Source organism: Lytechinus variegatus, chromosome 4 (assembly GCF_018143015.1).
Source record: "Lytechinus variegatus isolate NC3 chromosome 4, Lvar_3.0, whole genome shotgun sequence".
In the NCBI taxonomy this organism is placed as follows: domain Eukaryota; kingdom Metazoa; phylum Echinodermata; class Echinoidea; order Temnopleuroida; family Toxopneustidae; genus Lytechinus; species Lytechinus variegatus.
This window is the reverse complement of record NC_054743.1, coordinates 11,793,479-11,814,498: the sequence shown is the minus strand read 5'-3', so window position 1 is coordinate 11,814,498 and position 21,020 is coordinate 11,793,479. Positions and strand designations below refer to the sequence as shown.

The following is a 21,020-nucleotide window of genomic DNA, read 5'->3' as shown; positions in this document are numbered from 1 at the left end:
TTTGTCGTAGCTGGCGATATTACCTGCATGTTTCTACAGTAATAACGACGTAGATAAGACATTGAAAGTTATGCATGTTTTGAACCGTTTTTGTGGAATAACAATTTTCTGGAGATGCTTAACTGATTATTATGGTTATCACTAGCTTGATCTAAATGCAAGCTTTAATTTGATATGTCATTCATGCATATCCGGTTTTGGAGACCAAAGTTATAGCTGTTTTAAGATTGTAACAGAGGTTAACTATAACAGATATTGTATAATTAATGCATAAGTACAGTAAGTTGGTGTACTCGTGAGGCTTTGCCGATGATCTGTTGAAATACGGCGCCCACGGGGTGCATTGCACGTAAAGTATGCAGATCGATTTGGATTCGCTATCCAATAAATAAAGTTGGTGGATGCGATCGAAATGATTTATATGATCGTTCGCATGTCTTTCCACGGGGAAACCTAGAATTCTAGGCGACGACTGTGGTTAGATTTCCTTGTATGTTGGGTCTTTTGCACGCCAGCAAGAGACTATACCAGGGCTTGCTCTTTTGGTAGTCTGGTTGGTCTGGAGGCGGACGGTTCGGAGTCTGGAGCAGACGGCTGGTGGTCCGGAGCAGACGGGTTGGTCTGAAGCGGATGGTTGCTGGTCTGGAAGCAGACGGTCGGAGGTCCGGAGCAGACAACGGGGAAAACTACAAGTAGAGCAGAGCCAAGGGGTCGTGAGAGCCTGACTGCAGAAGGACCCATACATATGGTCGAAGAACCAGACGTAGGTTCCGGTACTGAACAGAGGTTCCTGGTTGCAGTACGGTAACAGACGAGGTTGCAGTACGGAATCAGACGTGCTTGGTTGCAGTACTGAACAGATGTCAGTGGTTGCAGTACGGACTCAGACGTGGTCGTGGTACTGAACAGACGTGGTTGCAGTACTGAACAGATGTCGGTGGTTGCAGTACGGACTCAGACGTGGTCGTGGTACTGAACAGACGTGGTTGCAGTACTGAACAGATGTCGGTGGTTGCAGTACGGACTCAGACGTGGTCGTGGTACTGAACAGACGTGGTTGCAGTACTGAACAGACGTTGTTGCAGTACGGTATCAGACGTGGTCGTGTACTGAACAGACGTGGTTGCAGTACGGAATTCAGACGTGGTTGCAGTACGGAGCAGACGTGGTTGCTGTACTGAACAGACGTAGTAGCTGGTCGTAAGCAGACGACGGATGAAATTAGTCCATGGGTATGGTCGTAGGAGTTTAACTACAGAGAAACCCATACCTATGGTCGAGAGAGCTTAATTACAGGAATCAGATGCATATGGTCGTAGGAGCTTAACTACAGGAATCAGATGCATATGGTCGGGTGAGCTTTTGGAGCTGATAACAAAGAGTGTAGCCGTCTGGAGGTTGCCTGGTGGTGGTACTGACAGGATCGAGGCGTGTGCAAGTGTCAACTGCGGCAGTATATCTCTGCCAAACGGATCCACGACTTAGAGTTTGGAAATCGACGTGGCGACGCACCCGCCGGCGGCAGGCATCCTGACAAGAGCGAGCTGCCGGCGGACCGAACCCACGCCCCGCCGAGCGGTTCCGTCACAATATATATATATGTATATATATATATATATATATACAATATATATATATGGGCAATTATTATGCAATTGATTAACCAATTTGGGCAGATTTTAACCATTAGTCATATGGACAGTATGTTAACCAGGGTTGGTTAAAAGTTTGGCATTGTCTTCACTTCACTTGGGATTTCTTTTCCCGCTTTATGTGACTCATTTTATACTATATCTTACACGTAATGACCTCATATAATATTGCGTCACATTTAAGTTTAACAATCAACTTATTTTTTAAATTAATAGTTCATATGGACTGACTCTCAGGTCAGCTCAGGTAGCAAGAAACTCTGAAATCGCAATCCTCGGTAAGCTCGAAAGGATTAACACATTAACGGCTGCTTTCATGGCTTTAGAGCAGGCGACACCCGCTTCCTTGGCGGAAACTTTCCCGTAACACCGTTTTTCAATACCTTGTCTTCATGTTAGAGGCAAGATGAAGAAGAGCGTTTCTGTTCCCAATTTAACTTCCTGTGCGCTCCGGTAGTACATTATCAGTATTCTCCATGACAATGCATTTTATATTATTCAATTACTGATTTCTAGCTATTAGAAGACTATTTTCAAACCATTTGAATGCACAATCACGAAGAAGCGCATATACATCGCGTATAGAATCGAGGCTGAGAGCCATTCTTTTCGATTCCAACTGAAGTTTACAATACACTGATATCAGATTCAGGTAATGGTCAATTGATACTGCATTAAAATATTGATATTTCATCAACAGAAACATTCAGTTGAAAACTTATTTAAAGGGGTGGTCCAGGGTGAAAATATTTATATCTTAATACACAGAGTAGACTTCACTGAGCAAAACGCCGAAAATTTCATCAAAATCGCATAACAAATAATAAAGTTATTGAAGTTTAAAGTTTAGCAATATTTTGTGAAAACAGTCGTCATGAATATTCAATAGGCGAACTGATGATGTCACATCTCCACTTTCCGTTTTCTTATGTTATTACATAAAATCATAATTTTTTCATTATTTCATACTTGTGTGAATAATATGTCTCCCTTATAATGAAATAAGTTGCAGCAATAAATATCTAATGCACTAAATCAGTTGTCAATCCAATTTTTCTAGTTCTTGGAGGAAAAAATTTGAATAAACCTAATTTCATATAATAAAATACAAAAGAACAAGTGGAGACGTGACATCATCAGCCCACCTCATGAAAATTCATGAGGACTGTTTTTACAAAATATTATTAAACTTTAAAATTCAATATCTTTGCTATTTGTTGTCCGATTTTGACGAAATTTTCGGCACTTTGCTCTGTGAGTTCTACTCTATTTATAAAGCTATAAATACTTTTAGCTTGGACCACACCTTTAATCTCCCATTAACAGTTTAATATTGTGTTTATTCAGGAGAATTCAAATTCTATTCTTGTTTGTTTTCTATTGCTGTTGTGTTTATTTTCCTTGAAGCTCCATGAACACCGAAAGGTGGACCCGTGCGCTATATAAGTAGCCACAATTATTATTATTATTATATAAAACAATATCGATTCATACAGTTTTGGAATTATGCAAAATGGTAAAGAAATTTGTCACGACCCGATAATGTCTTTTGTTGTCTTGGAACATGCAATATCGTGGCGACTTTAAATCGTTGAAAAAAAATTCATCACTTTCCTTTTTATGAAAATTAAAGTCCTAATATTTCAAAGTTATGAATCATCATGGACCTGGTCTTTAATGGGAGAGCAGTATTTATAGAATTTTTTATTTTTTTGTCAAGACATAGTGATCTGTTCGATAACTGTTATGCCCTTCTTATTTTGACATCGACTGATCTTATAGAATACTTTACGAATCTTTGTCCAACTTTGACACTTCAACAACGAATAATATAATTTATACTGAATATATAATGTGCGAGAAGGACATACGAACAAGTCACTTTCTCTTTAATTCAACAGGGCCATGTCTTACAAAGAGTTACGATTGATTCGATCAAGCGCAACTATGGACGGCCAGCAAAGTCAAAATATAAAATGCATGTTTATTTGAAAAAAATATATAGATATGAATGTATATCCCTAAATTTAATTATTTCTTGACAATTTGGGGTGATCTCCTTTGTTTACAAAAGTGGATTTCCATAGAGTTACAATTGATTGGATCAATCGTAACTATTTGTAAAACGGGGCCCAGAGCTCTTTCTTATAAAAATGCCATTAATTAAAAAGTATGGATTTCTTGCCTCAAGGTGTGAAACGATTCATCCCGTTTTCCATTTCAGGTATGGGAGTCACTGCGGTTTATTGTTCCTATGACAATACGCTGCATCACTGGCATTATTCATGGTCATCTTCTAGCCGATACAGTACAGGAATGAGGACAAAAGTTCACGGTTAAAGGAAAAATTTAGATCGAGGGCAACACTTCCAGGAAATATATTAGGTCATATCTGTAAGCTTTCGTAATTGTTATGCGTTGTAAAGTTTAATTCAGAGTGTGTAAATTTTTTACCACCAAGAGGGTATCTATGTGTCCAATTTGGCAGCATTTTACCCAAAGCGGGAAGCATATTCTCCAGTAAGGTAAAAAAAATAAGCAGCAATTACTTTAGAATGGGCAAAATTTTCATCACACTGAATAAATACAAATGCCCTCAAAGAAATGCCCAATGTTGGTTGGACACATTATTACCCTCATGGAGCATATTTACCACTAGCGTACCTAAGGGGGGGCAGACTGCCCCCCCCCCCCGACAAATCACAACCCATGCAAGGGGAGTATCCCTGCCCCCCCCCCCTGACGAGCCACAAGTGGCCCACTCTTTTGAACTTGAAGCCCTTTTTTTGCCTTTCATTATTTCTTCTGGTACGAAATCCTTTATTTGTGGTTGAAGATCTTTTTCTTTTTTGGGGGTAAGGGCTTGTCAAATTTTTGGCGGACGAATTTGCTCCCCCCTTTGGAAAATTCTAGGTACGCCACTGATAATTACCCAATATTTTTTAGAGTGAAGGCCAACTTTGATCTTTTTTCAGGTTGGAGTGGATCTATCGGCATTTTTTGTTCTCATTTTCACATCATGCGATATTTTGTTGATGATTTTATAATTCATAGAAATGGTGGGATATTTGTCTATATGACCCCCCCCCCCTTGCAATTACTTTGTTGAAGGTTAAGGAACGAAAGATATACACGGTGTGGTATAGGTCTATGAAGAAATCTGAATGAAATATGATAATTTGCGAAATGATTTCACCTGCCCTCGATCATCCGGGCATTTTATAAACCTTCAACACCCTTGCAACCAGGTGTCACCGTCCTCTTATCCGATTCAAATGGTCCCCTGGACCTTCATGAACTAGGACAACTGAGTAGACATTTATTTTTGAACTCTCGGGTGCATAACATTTTGAAACATCAGAGGGGCTTGGGCTTCATGTTTCCAGACATTGTGACGTCATGGTTTGTCGATTTCAAGGTAAACGATTGGTATTATTCAGCTATTTCGGGGGCGGTAGGGGCGTCCTCCTATATTGTTGAAGCCACCAGGGACCTCAACGGTAATCTTCCTTCAACCTAAGAACAGTCTCGTCGCTACAGTGACTTCTTACTTTTCAAGCGATAGTCATCAAGAAAAGGCACAGTGACTTTTATTTGAACTTAGTCTGGAAAAAAAGTGAATTTTAAAGTACGACGACAGATAATGGCCGCCAAACAATATCGTATTTTCTCTGTATGAATGGTACAATAGGACCTATATATAAATACAATTTTGCAACATTAATGATTTTTTAATAGAAATATCACCCGCAAACATTACATGATGCATACACCTAATATTAATTAAAGGAAGGCGTAAACAGGCTTCTTTCTTTTATTGTGATCCCTGGTTAAGAGGGTGAATTTGCATATGCAGTTATCAATTTATTAGCAAGTCGATTTTTATCACATCACAATGTTTCTGCCATTTATAATAGTTCCTATTCTAAGTAGCTAAAGTTGGCCGGTCCTGTCAAATGTCCAAAAAAAAAGAAAAAATCACCCTTCCTCCAAAAGGTTTTGGCTCGAACATCATCATGACAATGAACACTGATATCCAGTTACAACTATGCCTACAATAAAGACAATAATTGTACTTTTGTCAAGTCATCCAAATCACTCTAAAACTAACAACTGAACAAATTATGAATCATCTTTTTATGACCCTAATTTCATTTTGATTTCCGAACAATAATTTATACTTTTCGAAGCTTTTCTGCATATCCTACGAAATCCAATCCTCAGAGGTGTCTTGAAGAAATATGAAATGAGGTTTCTTGGTGAAATTACTTCATCACAGCGGAAATCCTTCTAATCTGGGTGATGCATCTCACTGCGGTGAAACAGAAGATGAGATGAGAATGATGTGTTTGACAGTGATGTTAGAATTACTCTTCATGGTTTGGTTAATGAATATGGAGAGGGGTGAATGAACAACCTTGAGAAGAGTGAATTGTTAATTAAGGCGGGAAGTTCGCTTAATTAGGCGGGAAGACCGAGTATGCAATTCTGACAGTGTGCACGGAAGCATATACAGCGAAGCGGTGCATTATTTTGTCACCCATTCCTCACAATTCTTAAAAAGAAAAAAAAAACATAAACCTTTGAATTTATTTTTTAATTCTTTATTTAAATTTGCATTAGTTAAAATCATATGAATTTCAGGTGATTTGCATAGTTAGGCTTAATAAGATATTATTTTAACAATTCAAACGTTTTTAATACATTAAATTTATATCAATGAGCCTTTTTCCTGATTACATTGACACCTCAAAGAAAAGAAATTGAAGAAAAACGCGTTTAATCCATTGGTGTTTTCAGAACGTTTAGAATAAACTTAAATTGCTGTATACCCGTTGCGAAAGTGAAGATACACCAAAATTACATTACTGTCTCCTTTTTTTAAATGAAATTGTAAAAAAACACATAAAAAACAATCAGATCTCGGTTTGGTAATTCGCTAAAATGTGCTCAATTTGAATTCAAACCACCTGTGTAGACAAATGTATTCTAACATGTTTTGTTTCCATGGTTACAAATCAATTCTTCAGGGTTCCATCAAGAAGTAAGACATCATGACGGATTAGACAAGATTCTCTCAAACTACGTCAAGTGATAGCGAGTCATAGGAACAAGGGGGTAGATGGATCGAACATGACTTAGGGTAATAAAGAACAGTGTGATGACAGGTGAAGCTATCTGACTAGTTAGAGATAATCGATGCAAAGAACTTATCAGCTCTTTTACATGTCTTATAATACTGACGTTTAAAGGTCAAGTCCACCCCGGAAATGAGATGTAATGTCTTATTATACAGGTGATGGTCCCTTTTGATCACCTGTTTGATCAAACGATGAATGTTCCTGATCTATTGAATGAAATACAGCTCATAGTTTCTTTCTTCGGATTATCCAGGCTAAAGACTGGAGGAATGAAGTTATTCTTCATCAATTCTTCACTTCGTTGTCGAAAGCTGCAAACTAAAAAAAAAGAATAGTAAAAAAAGTGTGCCCTTTAAAATTGCCACGTTTTCTCTAGTTGTTTTCATGAAATAGTGTTCATTGTCGTGTATTACCTGTACGAAAAACCCTATTTGTTGAAGATATTCTAAGATATATGCATTTGAAAAAAAAAATGTAAAGTAAACAACTAATGTTAATGATGAAACCCACGACAATTTGCGTGTAGTTATACCACGGTCACTCTACGGCGGCCGTACGGCGAGTCGAAAACAGCCGTTTTATTCATTTTTACTAGAACCACCTATGTAGCTGGTATGGTGAGACTACCACATATCGACCACCTCTTTTGAAACCGACCACCTTGCGCGCGTTAAAATTATTGCGTATTACAAACGATACGCGCGGGAGAGTAGGCGCAGTGTCCATAGAAACGGTAAGAATCGATTTTACGAGAAAAAAAGAAGCAACAAAAAGTAGAAATCTAGTAGAATTAATCAAAATTGTATTGACCAAACCCAATCCCCGCTGAAAAACCAAGAAATCCGATAGGAAACGGCTTTAGAACAAATATCCGTCGTCAATCGTCGAATCATGCGCCGGAGCTCGCAGTGGAAGTAGTGAGGCGATCATTTAGCATGTTGACGTCATGGAACTGATTTGAAAGAGAAAAAATATTTCGCCACCCCGACAAGAATCGACCGTAAACTTAGAGTATCGCTGGTGGTCGGTTTCAAAAGACGGCTGCAAATGAGCAAATGTAAAATCGTCGCATTCGTTGTTCGTCGATATATACGCGGATTGAATCGGAGTCGCCGAGCGAAACATGGGAATCTGATCTGCTCAATTTTCTGCACAAATGAGACGAAAACTGGGTAAAATTGGTGAATATTTTCGCAGATACGATGCTTAGAAGATTAGGTGGTCGATAAGGGGTAGTTCCAACCATACAAACAATAATGTTAAAACGGCTAATTTCGACTCGCCGTACGGCCGCCGTAGAACAAATGTGACCAAGGTAATCGTTTGTGATTCCATATTCAGAGTACTATGGAAGGGTACAACTTGTTTTACAAGAGCTCCATCTGAGAAAGTTTTGGGAAAATGTTTCACGAAGTATTTTATCGTTTTTGGTATTTTCGTTCGTACAAAATTAATGAGAAGCAACACGTAAGCTTTATGATGGCTTATTAAAATTCCCGATTGAATTCATGTTTATTTTCATTTCCAACAGAAAAGGGACATATAAATTATGATACATATAAATCACGAATTACCTTGCATGATGATGGATGAATTATTCAAGCTCTTAAGTAAGTTGTGGGCAATTGGATTAAGCTTTTCTTTCAATTGAACTTTGTTATAATTTTCGAATGATTATTCTTAAGAAAAACACAACGTATCACTTTCCCTGCCAATCAGGTGACACGCGATTCTTAAACTCAAACAAATTCTTAAACTTCTTAAAGTAGGGTAATAAACCCAAATCCCCGAACGTTTCTTGTTCCTAGCCACTCCCTCGGGATTTAGGATTGAAGTAAATTAGACAGGAAAGAAGGTTTATGCGCTATTAATCGAACATTTAATGAGTACTAATTACTGATTTAACAAGCAATGTATTCAATCAACATAAACAGGAAATATCACGTGAATATCCAGTTGAGGCCTAATTGGAAGATAATATTATTAACAGCGTAGCAATTAATACGATGTAATAAATCTGGAAATGAAGGATATAGCGTTATAATTTTTTTTCATTTGTTGTATATAGGGGAATTAATTGAGTTCTATTTGAATGAATTTGAAATGAGGACAAGAGACATTTTCTTCAATTATCGGGCTCTTTTCATTTTGCTTAAAAAATGATATTTTTCCAAACATTGTGAAGATTTCACAATGTTTTCCACCATGTGAACACATTGGCCTGCCTGTATTCAAAAGTCCGGTTTAAGTTAGGCCATTATCTTAATCTGGGCTAAAATTATGGGAAGCCAAAAATGTCAAATATCTTTTAACGTATGTTTTTTATACCCACTGTCCTCTTCCATGCTATAATTGCAAATAAAACTGCTTTATTCAATATTCCTAAACAGTTATAAATAATCTGAGTGACAGTGAAATGATAAATCAGGCTTATACTGTTAAAGTTTTGTGCCACAATTGGCTATCCATACAGTTAAATTACAACATTCAGACTAGAGATTACATTAAAATCCAGTTCAGAATATGGGTAAATTATTGTCGGATACTCTGTACTTCAATTGCTACAATACTTTCATTTAAAACACTTAATGCAAAAAAATAGTATTTCATTTTATTCACACCATGATCCTCTCGGTTATGATATAAATGTTCTGTTTGGGGGAAGGGGTTTTTTCTGAACTTGATTTAATTATGATGCTCGATAAGCATGATAAGTACAGTCATTTTACTGGATGTATATTGATAAGAAAGGAACAAGATATATTAGATAAGTCCTAGGTATCAGAAGTATGACAGACAAAACCGCCTAAAGAAGGCGGAACGGTGATACATTAGAATATTCCCCAACAGATTATCTAGTCGGGTTTTTATGATAGAAACCGTAATCCTTACCGCGAATAGATATCCGGACAAGATGTTTGGGGATTTGAATGAACCGAACTTTGTATTTTTTTGGTATGTAATCGATTCGCAACATCTACGTCAATCACTGTTACATTATCCGTATATTGACCTTCTTCTTGGCTGTGGTTGGTCGTTATTGTCGTTTAGTTTTTTGTTTATTCCCTTTGTCTAAAGTGATACCGTGACGTAATAACTCTCGAGTCGGTTATCTTCCTAAATATCAAAGAAATGTGCATTGCGTGTCAAAACCAAAAGGTAACATCTGTGTGAAATTTGACTAAATATCAGATTTTAGAAGACGGACTGATGACATTGTCAACTTGGCACATGGAATTTAATGACGAAAGACCACTAAAAATACCACTAAAAAATAGCAAAGGGGGGTGATGAAGTTAGATTCAGTCGTTTATTAATTAATTCAGTCAGTCATTAATTCTGATATTTCCAATACCAGTTACCCAAACATAAGCAGTAAAATTTTGTTGAGGATATAGCGTGACATGCGATGCATGAGAATATACAGAAAAAGGAAATTGAAAAAAGATTGTATATAAAAGAAGAAAAAAATACTCTGAAAAATACGAACATTTAAAGCTTAAAGTTTACTGTAAATATTGTGATTGGTATTCTTCATAATTAATCTTGCTGTTTCATCAAAGATTTGGCCATCACCTCAATGTCAAATAACAAAACGTTTCACAAAGCTGAAACTGATATTCATACTTTATCCATACGCATGCGCTATAGCTCATTAACTATACATCTCAATGACAGAATGACAAAATACAGGCATGTCAATAGGCCATACTAATCGAATCAAAACTATCATGGAGGTAAAGATCAGGGTGCATTGTGTGCACTTATTTGGTCCACTCATGTATATAAAACGAATCACAAGCGAAAAAAAAACACAAGCCACCGGGTCAAGACTCAACATACTGTTGTTGCGGGTGTTGTTGACAACGCTGCAGAGCGCTGGTATGAATTTGGCACGAATTATGTCGAAAATGCCTTGATATTCGAGGTATCGGCAAGAATTAGAGGATCTTTATCTCATCAAAGTAGATGTCGCAGAGGGAGACATCTGCAACATAAATGTTTCTTCTGTCTATACAAGGAGACGTCTCTGCGACACCTCGGAGGCTTTCCTCAGTTGCAGCGACGTCTTATGTTTTCGAGACTTCACCATGTTCACAGCGATCGACTACTACAACATCCCCGTGACTGTTGGACAAAGTGCTTGTCACCTTGCCTTGCAATGCAACCAGCCAAAATTAATGTGGACTCGCAAATTAATGGCGAACTACTGTAGTTGCAAGCCCAATAGCACATCCCCTGAAGATCATTCTTGTTGTACCAATAATATTGACTTCACAAACCGGTTTCAAACCAAGGGTTTGAATGGCATCCTTTCTGTAGATCTAGACTGACATTTATATATTTCATCCGTGTATTTTACATCTTCTTTCTCGTAGTCTTTGGCCCAGGCTTGTTCCTCTCCAGATCCGAATAATTGAAAGAAGATGGTGACAAAGACTGCGATCCCTGATGCGATATAGAAGACATCTCTCCATTCCTCCGGGTCAGACTGTATGTCAGGATTAATTCGAAAATATACCATCAAAACCCTAATATAGGAAAAGGGCTTCTCCGTCATAGTTTTTAACAATAATCATGTCTCATAATTGCTCTTTCAATTTAAGGCGTAATCAGAAGCAAATAACAGAAAGCTTTATTCACTCACTGCAATTTTTATTAGGTAATCCTTCCAAACCGAGGGCAGTTGAAAGAATGACTGAAAATAAATAGCTGGCGCTGTTTAGAAAGACATTACTAGCCGTGATCGCACTTTCTACAATTTCATTTTTTCTTCACTGTGTCGCAGAAATTAAATTTTTACTTTAAGTTATGTAAATTAGTTATTGAATAAGACAAATAGGAACAAAAAAATAAATTACTCTCAGTGATCAATATCAGGTTGTTTTCACTAATGCTCTTAAATAATCAAAATGTGATAGATTTTACATAGATAATTGGACATTCCCTACTAGTAATAGACGCCTTTCAGTTTCGTATTGAATCCGCATACATACCTGATCGTCCACCAGATAACCGGTTACTATTGGTGATATAAAGCTGGCAGATAGTGCGATGGTATTTGAAAGACCAATCAGCGTACCCGAAAACCGGGGCGCCAGGTCCACTGCGTTGGAGAAAACCGACGGATAGGTGATTCCGGTTCCTGTTGCGGCTACTATGATGAAACCTAAACCGAAGTACCGATTGCAACCGATGAAAGAAACCGGAAGGAGGGTTGCAACGATGACCACAACACCTGTAAGTTAGGTATATTTTATATTGTGATTTTCATGTACTTATTCCTGTAGAAAAAATAAAACGACATCTGAATAACTGAATCAATCTTATTTTAGAGTAGACTCTCTTCTCTAATATTAGCAAAATAACGTTCATTTACTTTTATCTTCTTAATGAAAAGTTGGACTGATATCATAGACTTATTCATTTTAATTCGGATTAACATCTCAACTTATTGTGCAGGCATAGAGACAGAACATGACATAATTAAAACGATTTCATAGAGAGACCATACGTACCAATGAACATCATTGTCTTGCGGACATTAGTTACGCTACTGTTTCGACCAATCAGAGAGTCAGCCACCTGTGACGTCACCATCGCTATCATCGTCTGACAAACATAAGGAATTGACGCTAATAATCCAACCTTCAATGGCAAAAAGAAAACGATCACGGTAGAAAATTAAATGGCTTTAGTCAAATAATAATGATCATTGTTCTTAAAGTTAAAAGAAATAGTAAACGTAATAGTAAATATAAGTAGATTTGAAATATGATGCATAATAAAGAAAATAATGTAATTGACTAAGTAATATCAAAGCGCCTGTATGAGTATATATTTTACTAATTTTTTTTTTTTTTTGTAGCAGAATAGTGAACTGTTTTTCAATGAGATGAGTTATCTGGTATACCAATGCGCAATCAGTGTACACATTATTTGTTTATATTAAAATAATATGTTCATCATTATGACTATAGTTGACAGAGAAAATCATTATTCAAACCTCGTAAGAAAATATTGTGTATTAAATTCAGATCAAATAACACCCTCACACACACTCCTCGCAAAGCCATGAATTGAAAGGTGTGGAAAAGTTAACACGAAGAGAAAAATCAAGGACACGAACAAGAATAGGAATAGAAACAGAAGAAGAAGAACAAAAGCAAAGAGGAAGGGGAATAGGAAGAGAAGAGATGAGAGGAAGAAGGGAAGAAAAAGATGATGGGGAAGAACAAGAAGGAAGACTAGGAGGAGAGGAGAAAGATGAAGAGGTGAAGGAGAATCCGTACCTCTCTGATGGAGAATCCAAGGACGTATTTCATATAGATAGGTAGGTTGGTAAGAAGAGTACCTACAACCCAACCTTGTATACCAAACCGGATCAGAATAAATGAATATACAGGAAGTGACGTCAGCAGGTCACGAACTGGTACGGTGGCGGGAGGCTTGATAAGTGAAGGAAAAAATGACTTAATGTAATACCAATGATTCTTAATATCTATCAATCGTATGACTTCTTTTGCTTCTGTAGATAGATTCATTTGTTATAATCACTGCATCTCCAATAAATATTTGCTTGTTCCGAAAAAAGTTTTATCCAAAGATAAAGCAAAATAAAAGCAATTAAATGACAAAAAATAGGTTATTATAATCACATTTTTATATTTGGTTAAGCTACATGAATACATAATCGAATAGTTCTGACAATGATAGGAGGAAAATTACCTTTTTAATCTGGCTTCTCTGTTCATATTCCTGTTTATCTGACAGGCCGTCATTCTGGTAATTTTCTTCTGTTTCTATCGGACTTTCTCGTACAATAACAACCCATAGGATTGCCCAAGTTAGATAGCTGGAACCTATATAAAACAAAGTTTGAAAAAAAATGCATGAACAGATAAAAATGCGAAATGTGGCAGATATAACATTTGTTTTACAAAGTGTAGATATATTTATAGTATGTACAGTCTAACATGAAAATGAAGTTTACAAGGTTTTCTGTAGATTGCATTGAAATGCTGTCTTCATAAGATAGTAACGATTGATTAATTCATCTATACACGTCATTGGCGTTTTGATGGCCATGCAGGTATTAGGAAAATATTAGAATCGAAGGATTACGATTTAACAAAAGTTGCTCATTACATTACCTAAGATGTAAAATGAGAAAGGCCATCCAAGCTGAGGGGTAGAGCAGATTAAACCAGATACAATTTGTCCTATCGCCAGTCCAAATGGACAACCTGAAATAGACCAAAAAAGGAGGGGTGGTTTAATCGACCCCATACACATGACACATATGGAGAAAATGATAGAAAATGCGGCATTGGTAAGCATGGCAGTGAGATATGATAGTCTGTCAATGTCACTCTTAACATTATGTGGTAATACGCTGCAGAATTAGTGTCTACATTCACACTGTTGAATAAAAATGATGGTAAATTGCCAATTCGTCTACTGCCAACTCGTCAACTTACCACACGGTCTTCTTTAATTTTTGTCTAATGCCATTCCGTCCATCAATATTTCGTTTAAGAACCATTTGGTCCAATCATCACTTCGTCCAATCACAACTTCGTCTATGACCATTTCGTCTCATAAACAGTTGGTCTAATATCCATTTCATTTTCATTCATTTCGCCCAATTAACACTTAGTCCAATTAGATAAAATGGTATGTGGACTAAATGGCTATTGGGTCACCTGGTTATTAGAAGAAGTGGTCAGTGGACGAATTGGCAATTAGACCATGTGGATATTGGACGAACTGATGGAAGACCAAATGATAGTAGACGACTTGGCTATTGGACGAATTAGCATTAGACGAAGTGAAAATAAACCACAATGATGAACGCACTGTGAACAAACAGAACATACTTTGGGATACTGTGGTGACACTATTAACACACTATGAGCACGTTTAACACACTGTAGGACACCGTGATTTCATAATAAACACAATTTTAACACCGTACCGTGAGATACTGAGACAATACACTGGGAATACATTGGACATAATATTGTGTGATATTTTGATGACACTATAAATCCATTTTCATTAACAGAACATACTGTGCTAAACCTTAAACACACTGTAAACATATTGTGAACGCACTGAATATGCTACTAAAAATGTGAACACACAACAAACACACTGTGAGCACATTGAACACATTGTGAATGCACAATAAACACACTGTGAACACATTGAACACACAATAAACACACTGTGAACACAGAATAAATACACTGTGAACACATTCAACACGTGTGTGAACACACAATAAACACACTGTTAACACATTGAACACACCGTGTGAACACACAAATACACTGTGAACACATTGAACACACCGTGTGAACACACAATAAACACACTGTGAACACACAATAAACACACTGTGAATACACAATTAACACACTGCGAACACACAATAAACACACTGTGAACACACATTAAACACACTGTGAACACACAATAAACACACTGTGAACACACAATAAACACACAGTGTGAACACACAATAAACACTCTGTGAACACATTGAACACACTGTAAATGACCTTAAAATACACTCTCTGCATAGCGTGTTCCTTTGCGATTACAGATTCAAAGAGAATTGAATGTAGAATTTGAGGGGGAAAGCCAAAATGCAAATCAGCTCAATTAACTCAACTCATCAAGTTTCCTATTCATACACCCACCTGCCATTGCAAACGATGTGACCCTAGTCTTGGTCTTGTTTGTAGTCCAGTTACTGATCAGTGTGAACATGGCCGGTACTACAGCACCCTTGAAACGAGAAAGAGACATCATAATGGCATAAGGATGTGGTAATCAGTTTTAATTGCTTATAACACAATATCAATATGATCGCCTGTATTATTATTACTATCATTATTATTATTATTCGCAAATCATTTCTTTCAGCTTATAAAAACATTTTCTTTCTCCTTTACCTCAAATAACCCAGCTAATAACCTCACGGTGAAGAAATATGATGCTCCTGTTCGGGCGGCTAGTGGTGCAAGCATGTTCATAATGGCAGTCATTGCAGCTCCGGTTGCTACGACCCACTTCCCGCCTACTCTATCGGCGATCCAGCCGCCTGGGAGTTGGGTTATGGGTAGCCCGATGAAGAATGCAGAGAGGAGAAGCTCTTGTGTTCGACTGCTCCAAGAAAATTCAGGCTGAACAAAGAAAAATTGATGATTACAGTTATAAGGTTGCTGGAGAGTTATCCTTAGAATTCAAATATGTTGGTATCGTATTCATTCACGTTTGCAGATCTACCAGATCTCAAGGTTTTCTTCGGGGATGTCCCACGGGGTGTTCCACTTTTTCATTAAATAATTTCACTCAAATAAAATCCCACAAACATCACAAACTGGTTTCCACACCTTTTTTTCTTGTCTTCTTATGTTACATCACATTTTCCTCGGTCACACCCTCCCCGAATCCGCCACTTACCACTGTAGATTAAATTCTTATTAAATTAAAAAGAACATAAAAGGGGATAATAGATGATGGACTATACTGTGGGACCACAAGATATTTTTCCTGTGGTAAACATGGTAAATGCCCGGCCTAATTACTGAGGATTTGTGATTGAGCTTTAGGTCATTAATAACATGATATGATAGGGTAGGTAAGTTTAGATTTGATGTCAGATGTTAAGTTTGGATTAATCATAATTATGAGCAACTGAGGTCCGAGAAAATGACATGGATTCTTTATTATTTTCTTTCAAATTTGACTTGGATTTTGAGTGAAAGGAGGCTCCATATCTGAGAAACAGACTAAACCAGTTCCATGCAGATTATCATCAATGACATTAACGCAACGGCATTAAATCACAATACATTATACAGGGCCTTAAGGAAACCATTAGGCAGACAGAAGGAAATACAAAGGTTGAGAGTAATCTTAAAGATTTCCTGTTTTCATACCTTCCTTTTTATTCAAGAATAAGGAAATCATTAAGTGATGAAAGCATCTCATAAAATAACACACAAAGTTTAATTGGCTCATTCAACTCGTGACAAGGAGCAATTATTGAAATAGTCATGAGTGTGCATTCAAAATCTAGATGATGGATGTTTATGTAACTGAAATTTCGATATCAGTTAACATTAAATGGAATATTAAAAATGCAGCCATCTAGAGAACTAACGGGCTCAAAACATCACCAGCATGTCAGACATGTCAGAGGGAGAGAATAGTCAAGATGAGAGGAGGGGAAGGGAGGGGTGAACGGCTATAGGAGGGGTGGTGAGGGAGCAGGGGTGGGGTATATCAAAATGTTGAATAAGAAGAGAGAATATATTACTAACCTTAACATCATCCGTGTAGTTTCCTTGGAACGTATTATTTCGTTTCCAACATCCATCATTGGTCACATCGTGGTCACGTGTCGAGTTTCTTGGGCCGTGATTGGATGCTGCCATGGCGGTAATGGCGACGCTCGGATTAATACGGAGTGTGTTAATACCAGCTAGTCCCACGAAACACATCAGAGCGAAAAGTATCCTCGAGTTTGGATAAAGGATGTTTACAGCTAAAACATAAGAAATTGGGGATAAAAACAGCATGATATAAAATAAAACATTTAATAAAAACATACGAACTAATAATTACATCATCGATGACATGTATACATGCATGTGGTATCTTTGGAACAGTTCTAAATTACCAGAGTTACAGCCGAGAGGGCGTGAGGAATGTTTGAGATGTAAAAAGTGTGTGTAATTTTTCTAATGCCCAAGCAGAATGATGTGGACAATACGTTTAATAATCTTGAGATTGATTTGGACCCTTTTTATTTGATACACTAACCTCGTCTCAAAACCATGACTGCTGTTTAGAACTAGTCATTAGTACCAGTCAATAGCAAATTTTTCGTTTATGAAATTGATTGGTCGTATTATATATTATGTCAGCCATTAATATCACCATTCTATAATGTATGCCTAATTTTTGTTTGAATTGAGAGAACGGATCATGCTTGATTGAGAAGTAAAGTATTTAACTTTGCATGTTAGAATTGTATATTTGAAGTGAATATAATGAAAGAAACCCCCTCTTCCTCCTTTAGTCCATAATGTTAGGCAAAAGGGATTGAATTCTTTCTACACATCCACCCATAAATTTGCAAGTCAGTGTACTGATTTGAATTTCAGCTCGAACTCCCCGCTCGCATGAATAGTGGGATACGTATCATATTAGCAAGGAGATATCACCTCTAATCTCCTTGGTTTTAGTGCTTACATTAAGAAATTGATGAAATATTTTCAAGTCAATACTCAAAAGGAGGCTTTGAACAGCTAGCTCGAGCTTCGCGCTCACAATATATAAGTTTGATGAGATATGCAAGCTATTCACTATTCAAGTATGTGCTTAAATAGTCCCGTTTTCAGGTCAGAACAAAAATAAATTGGCTCTGCGTTTGCACTTTTCTTATTGAGACACATATCATGTTCATAAATTCCTACAATATGTACAATAGGCCCTAATCCTTAAAGCGTAAAATTTTCAGGTCAGGATTTACAAATAATTTAGCGCGCACTTCGCGCTCCCATCATCGTTTTCATGAGATTCATAATTATATTTTTCATGCTCTATAAGGGTGGTTGAAATTCACCCTTTTTTAGGATCACGACATTAATTTACTGGATGAATTCATTTATTAGTATAATCTCGCACAACAGGGTGCGTATTTCACCAACAATTTCCATTCTTCAAATTGTCAGATCTAACGACTTTTTTACTTTGTCCATGTTTACTGGCTGAGAAGTGTCCAGTCAATACTACAATGGTAGGCCTGTTGGATAAAATAAACTTTTCGAATATAAACATTCGTCAAGTCCTATTACAAATCGACTCCCCTGATATGCTGTAGTTCCGGCTGTAAGTGGACTTACCCATGATTACTGAAATCGCATCTGCGTCTGTTTCTTGTTCCAGTCGAATTCAAACGTCCTCCTTCCTCTATGAAGGCTGCATCATTGACCGGCTCAGGTTGATAACAACAGAAAGGTTTTAATTGACTTTGACCTCTCAAACATATAAAACATCAATGACCGATCCCAGTGATCGCAAGATACGCGCGCAAATTTCGGTGTACATGTAAGCAGTCCGCCAAACTCCTTCGATGAACATTTTTATAATTGTTAGTTTCAATCACATCAGATTTGAAAGCGCTTGTAGAGTAATGACGGTTAAACCTCGAACTAGTCCTTGGTTGATTGATTTTGTGTGCAAGGTATAACAGAAACAGTCAGAAATAGCAAACAGGTACAAATAAAATTTTAAGTTATACCTTGATAGGATAGCTAATGAAACCGGTCAATGAACCATGCATCGTCATACTACTTCTAGTTCCTTGCTACACTACCATGACTACCACTCCAAGTAATGCTATATCAATACAACCATGGACCTCTACTCTGTCAGGTCCATGATACAACTAACAACTTATAACAGCGAGGGCCGTGATTATCACACCCCTGCGATTACATTTATCATTTCTTTACAATTTTTTCCAGTGGAACGAACGATAATCGGCCTTTGTTGCTGATGAATTGAACTGTTGTGACAATTTCAGTGTCCCTTCTCATTAAACCCAGGGAAGCTTATCATGAAAGGACTTGTCGCCTGTTGTCGGACGCTTTATCCGACAAGTTCTGTTTTATCCGACAGTTACCATAGTAACATTGCTTCTCAGCCAATCAAAATCACGAAAAGTTATCGAAAATGTTGACGACCCCCCCCCCCGGTCCCTCTCTCTCTCGTTTCAGTTCCTCAGCTGGTCGGAGATTGGCAGGCACTTCTGAAAAATAAGTCTGGTTGATGTCAAGTCTGACAGGGTTGAATACACGAATGGTTATAAATGTAGAGAAATATTAGGCTTGAGGCTCGGGTTATCAAAGCATTCATGTAATCAAACTTTTCAGTTCTATTCAGTGGCGGAATACTAATAAGAGGGAACAATATGGCATGTACATTTATGTAAACATATCTTCGCAAGCGAGTCAATATTTTGGCCTTCTTTTGAAATATAAAAAAGGTGTGATAAAATAAGACACAATATCATATTTAATAATTTTCCTCTCATTTTCTTTTCTATCCTCCCCGATTCCGTATGTCAGTGGGTCATCTGTCGAAATTGTTACATCATAAAAAATGTTTAACTTTGATTTGGTACCTATGACCTTCTTAAGAAAATTAAATATCACGGATTTGACAGAAAAAATAACATTGTTTGAAAATCTTTTATGTATTCATATTATTTTACAACAACGAAAACAATGCAAACCATATTAACAGCGATGTTGGTATTAATAATAAAGAAAATCCTCTTTTAATTACCTGCTTTGTGCACAGTCGAATTCAGATGGCTATATATAGCTCATGGAGTGATAATTAATTTGACTGTATAAATAATCTTTTCCTGGTATTACCGGCCTCTTTCGGGATCGATGCCATTGTTATAACCATGGACAGGTCCATGTTATAACTCACTATCCGGAACTATCCCGGGGAACTATATCTTCTTATTACTTCTAACCAAGAATTCTAAGAACTCCTTGCTTTAACCCTAAAAGGCCCGGTGCGGAATACGTCGTACCCTCTACATTTTTCGCGATAAATCCGCCGCGCGAAATTTTTCAACCGCGCCGCTCGCCGAATTTTAAATCTCGCACAACTTTTGACACCAAATTTGCAATGCCCGGGTACGGAGTTTACCATATCACGCAAAATTATGTAAGTGCATGTCAGACGCAAAACAGCTCAAAGACGTGAATTCAAATTCAAAGCCAATGTAAATTGTGTATTTAGGCAAAAGTATATCATCATTTTGTACTTTTACTGATAATTAATTTTGTATTGTTTATGATCAGAATTAAGTCTGCGACAATTTCCATCGAAAAAACAAAAAGTCGAAAAACAAGGAAATACATAAGATATAAAAAAAACAATAAAATACGGAAGTACATTTGATCAGGATCCTACAAAGACTCTGTGAATAAAAAAAATAGCAGTCTTGGGGCCGTATGATAGTTGATTAGAGCAAACGATTTATTTCATGCATAAATTAGCATAATTAAGTCATTAAATAAAAAATCTTATTATTTGAAAAAATAACCATACAGCCTTGTAGATTTTATTGCACACTACCACCGTGCAAATTTTCGCGGCGCTCGCGCGATCGAGGGCCGAGATC

General features: G+C 37.1%; 1 protein-coding gene across 1 annotated transcript; it reads right to left on the bottom strand.

Moving 5' to 3' along the window:
* Positions 1–8,929: 8,929 nt before the first annotated feature.
* LOC121413396 (sialin-like) lies at positions 8,930–19,256 on the bottom strand. The gene is made up of 10 exons (XM_041606200.1): positions 18,718–19,256; positions 17,131–17,354; positions 15,757–15,987; positions 15,502–15,589; positions 13,948–14,040; positions 13,523–13,656; positions 13,087–13,242; positions 12,313–12,442; positions 11,791–12,032; positions 8,930–11,285 (listed from the first exon to the last, which is right to left on the bottom strand). Exons 1-10 carry the CDS (start codon positions 18,719–18,721, stop codon positions 11,082–11,084), a joined length of 1,506 nt encoding a protein of 501 aa, XP_041462134.1. The 5' UTR covers positions 18,722–19,256; the 3' UTR covers positions 8,930–11,081.
* Between the last annotated feature and the right edge of the window lie 1,764 nt (positions 19,257–21,020).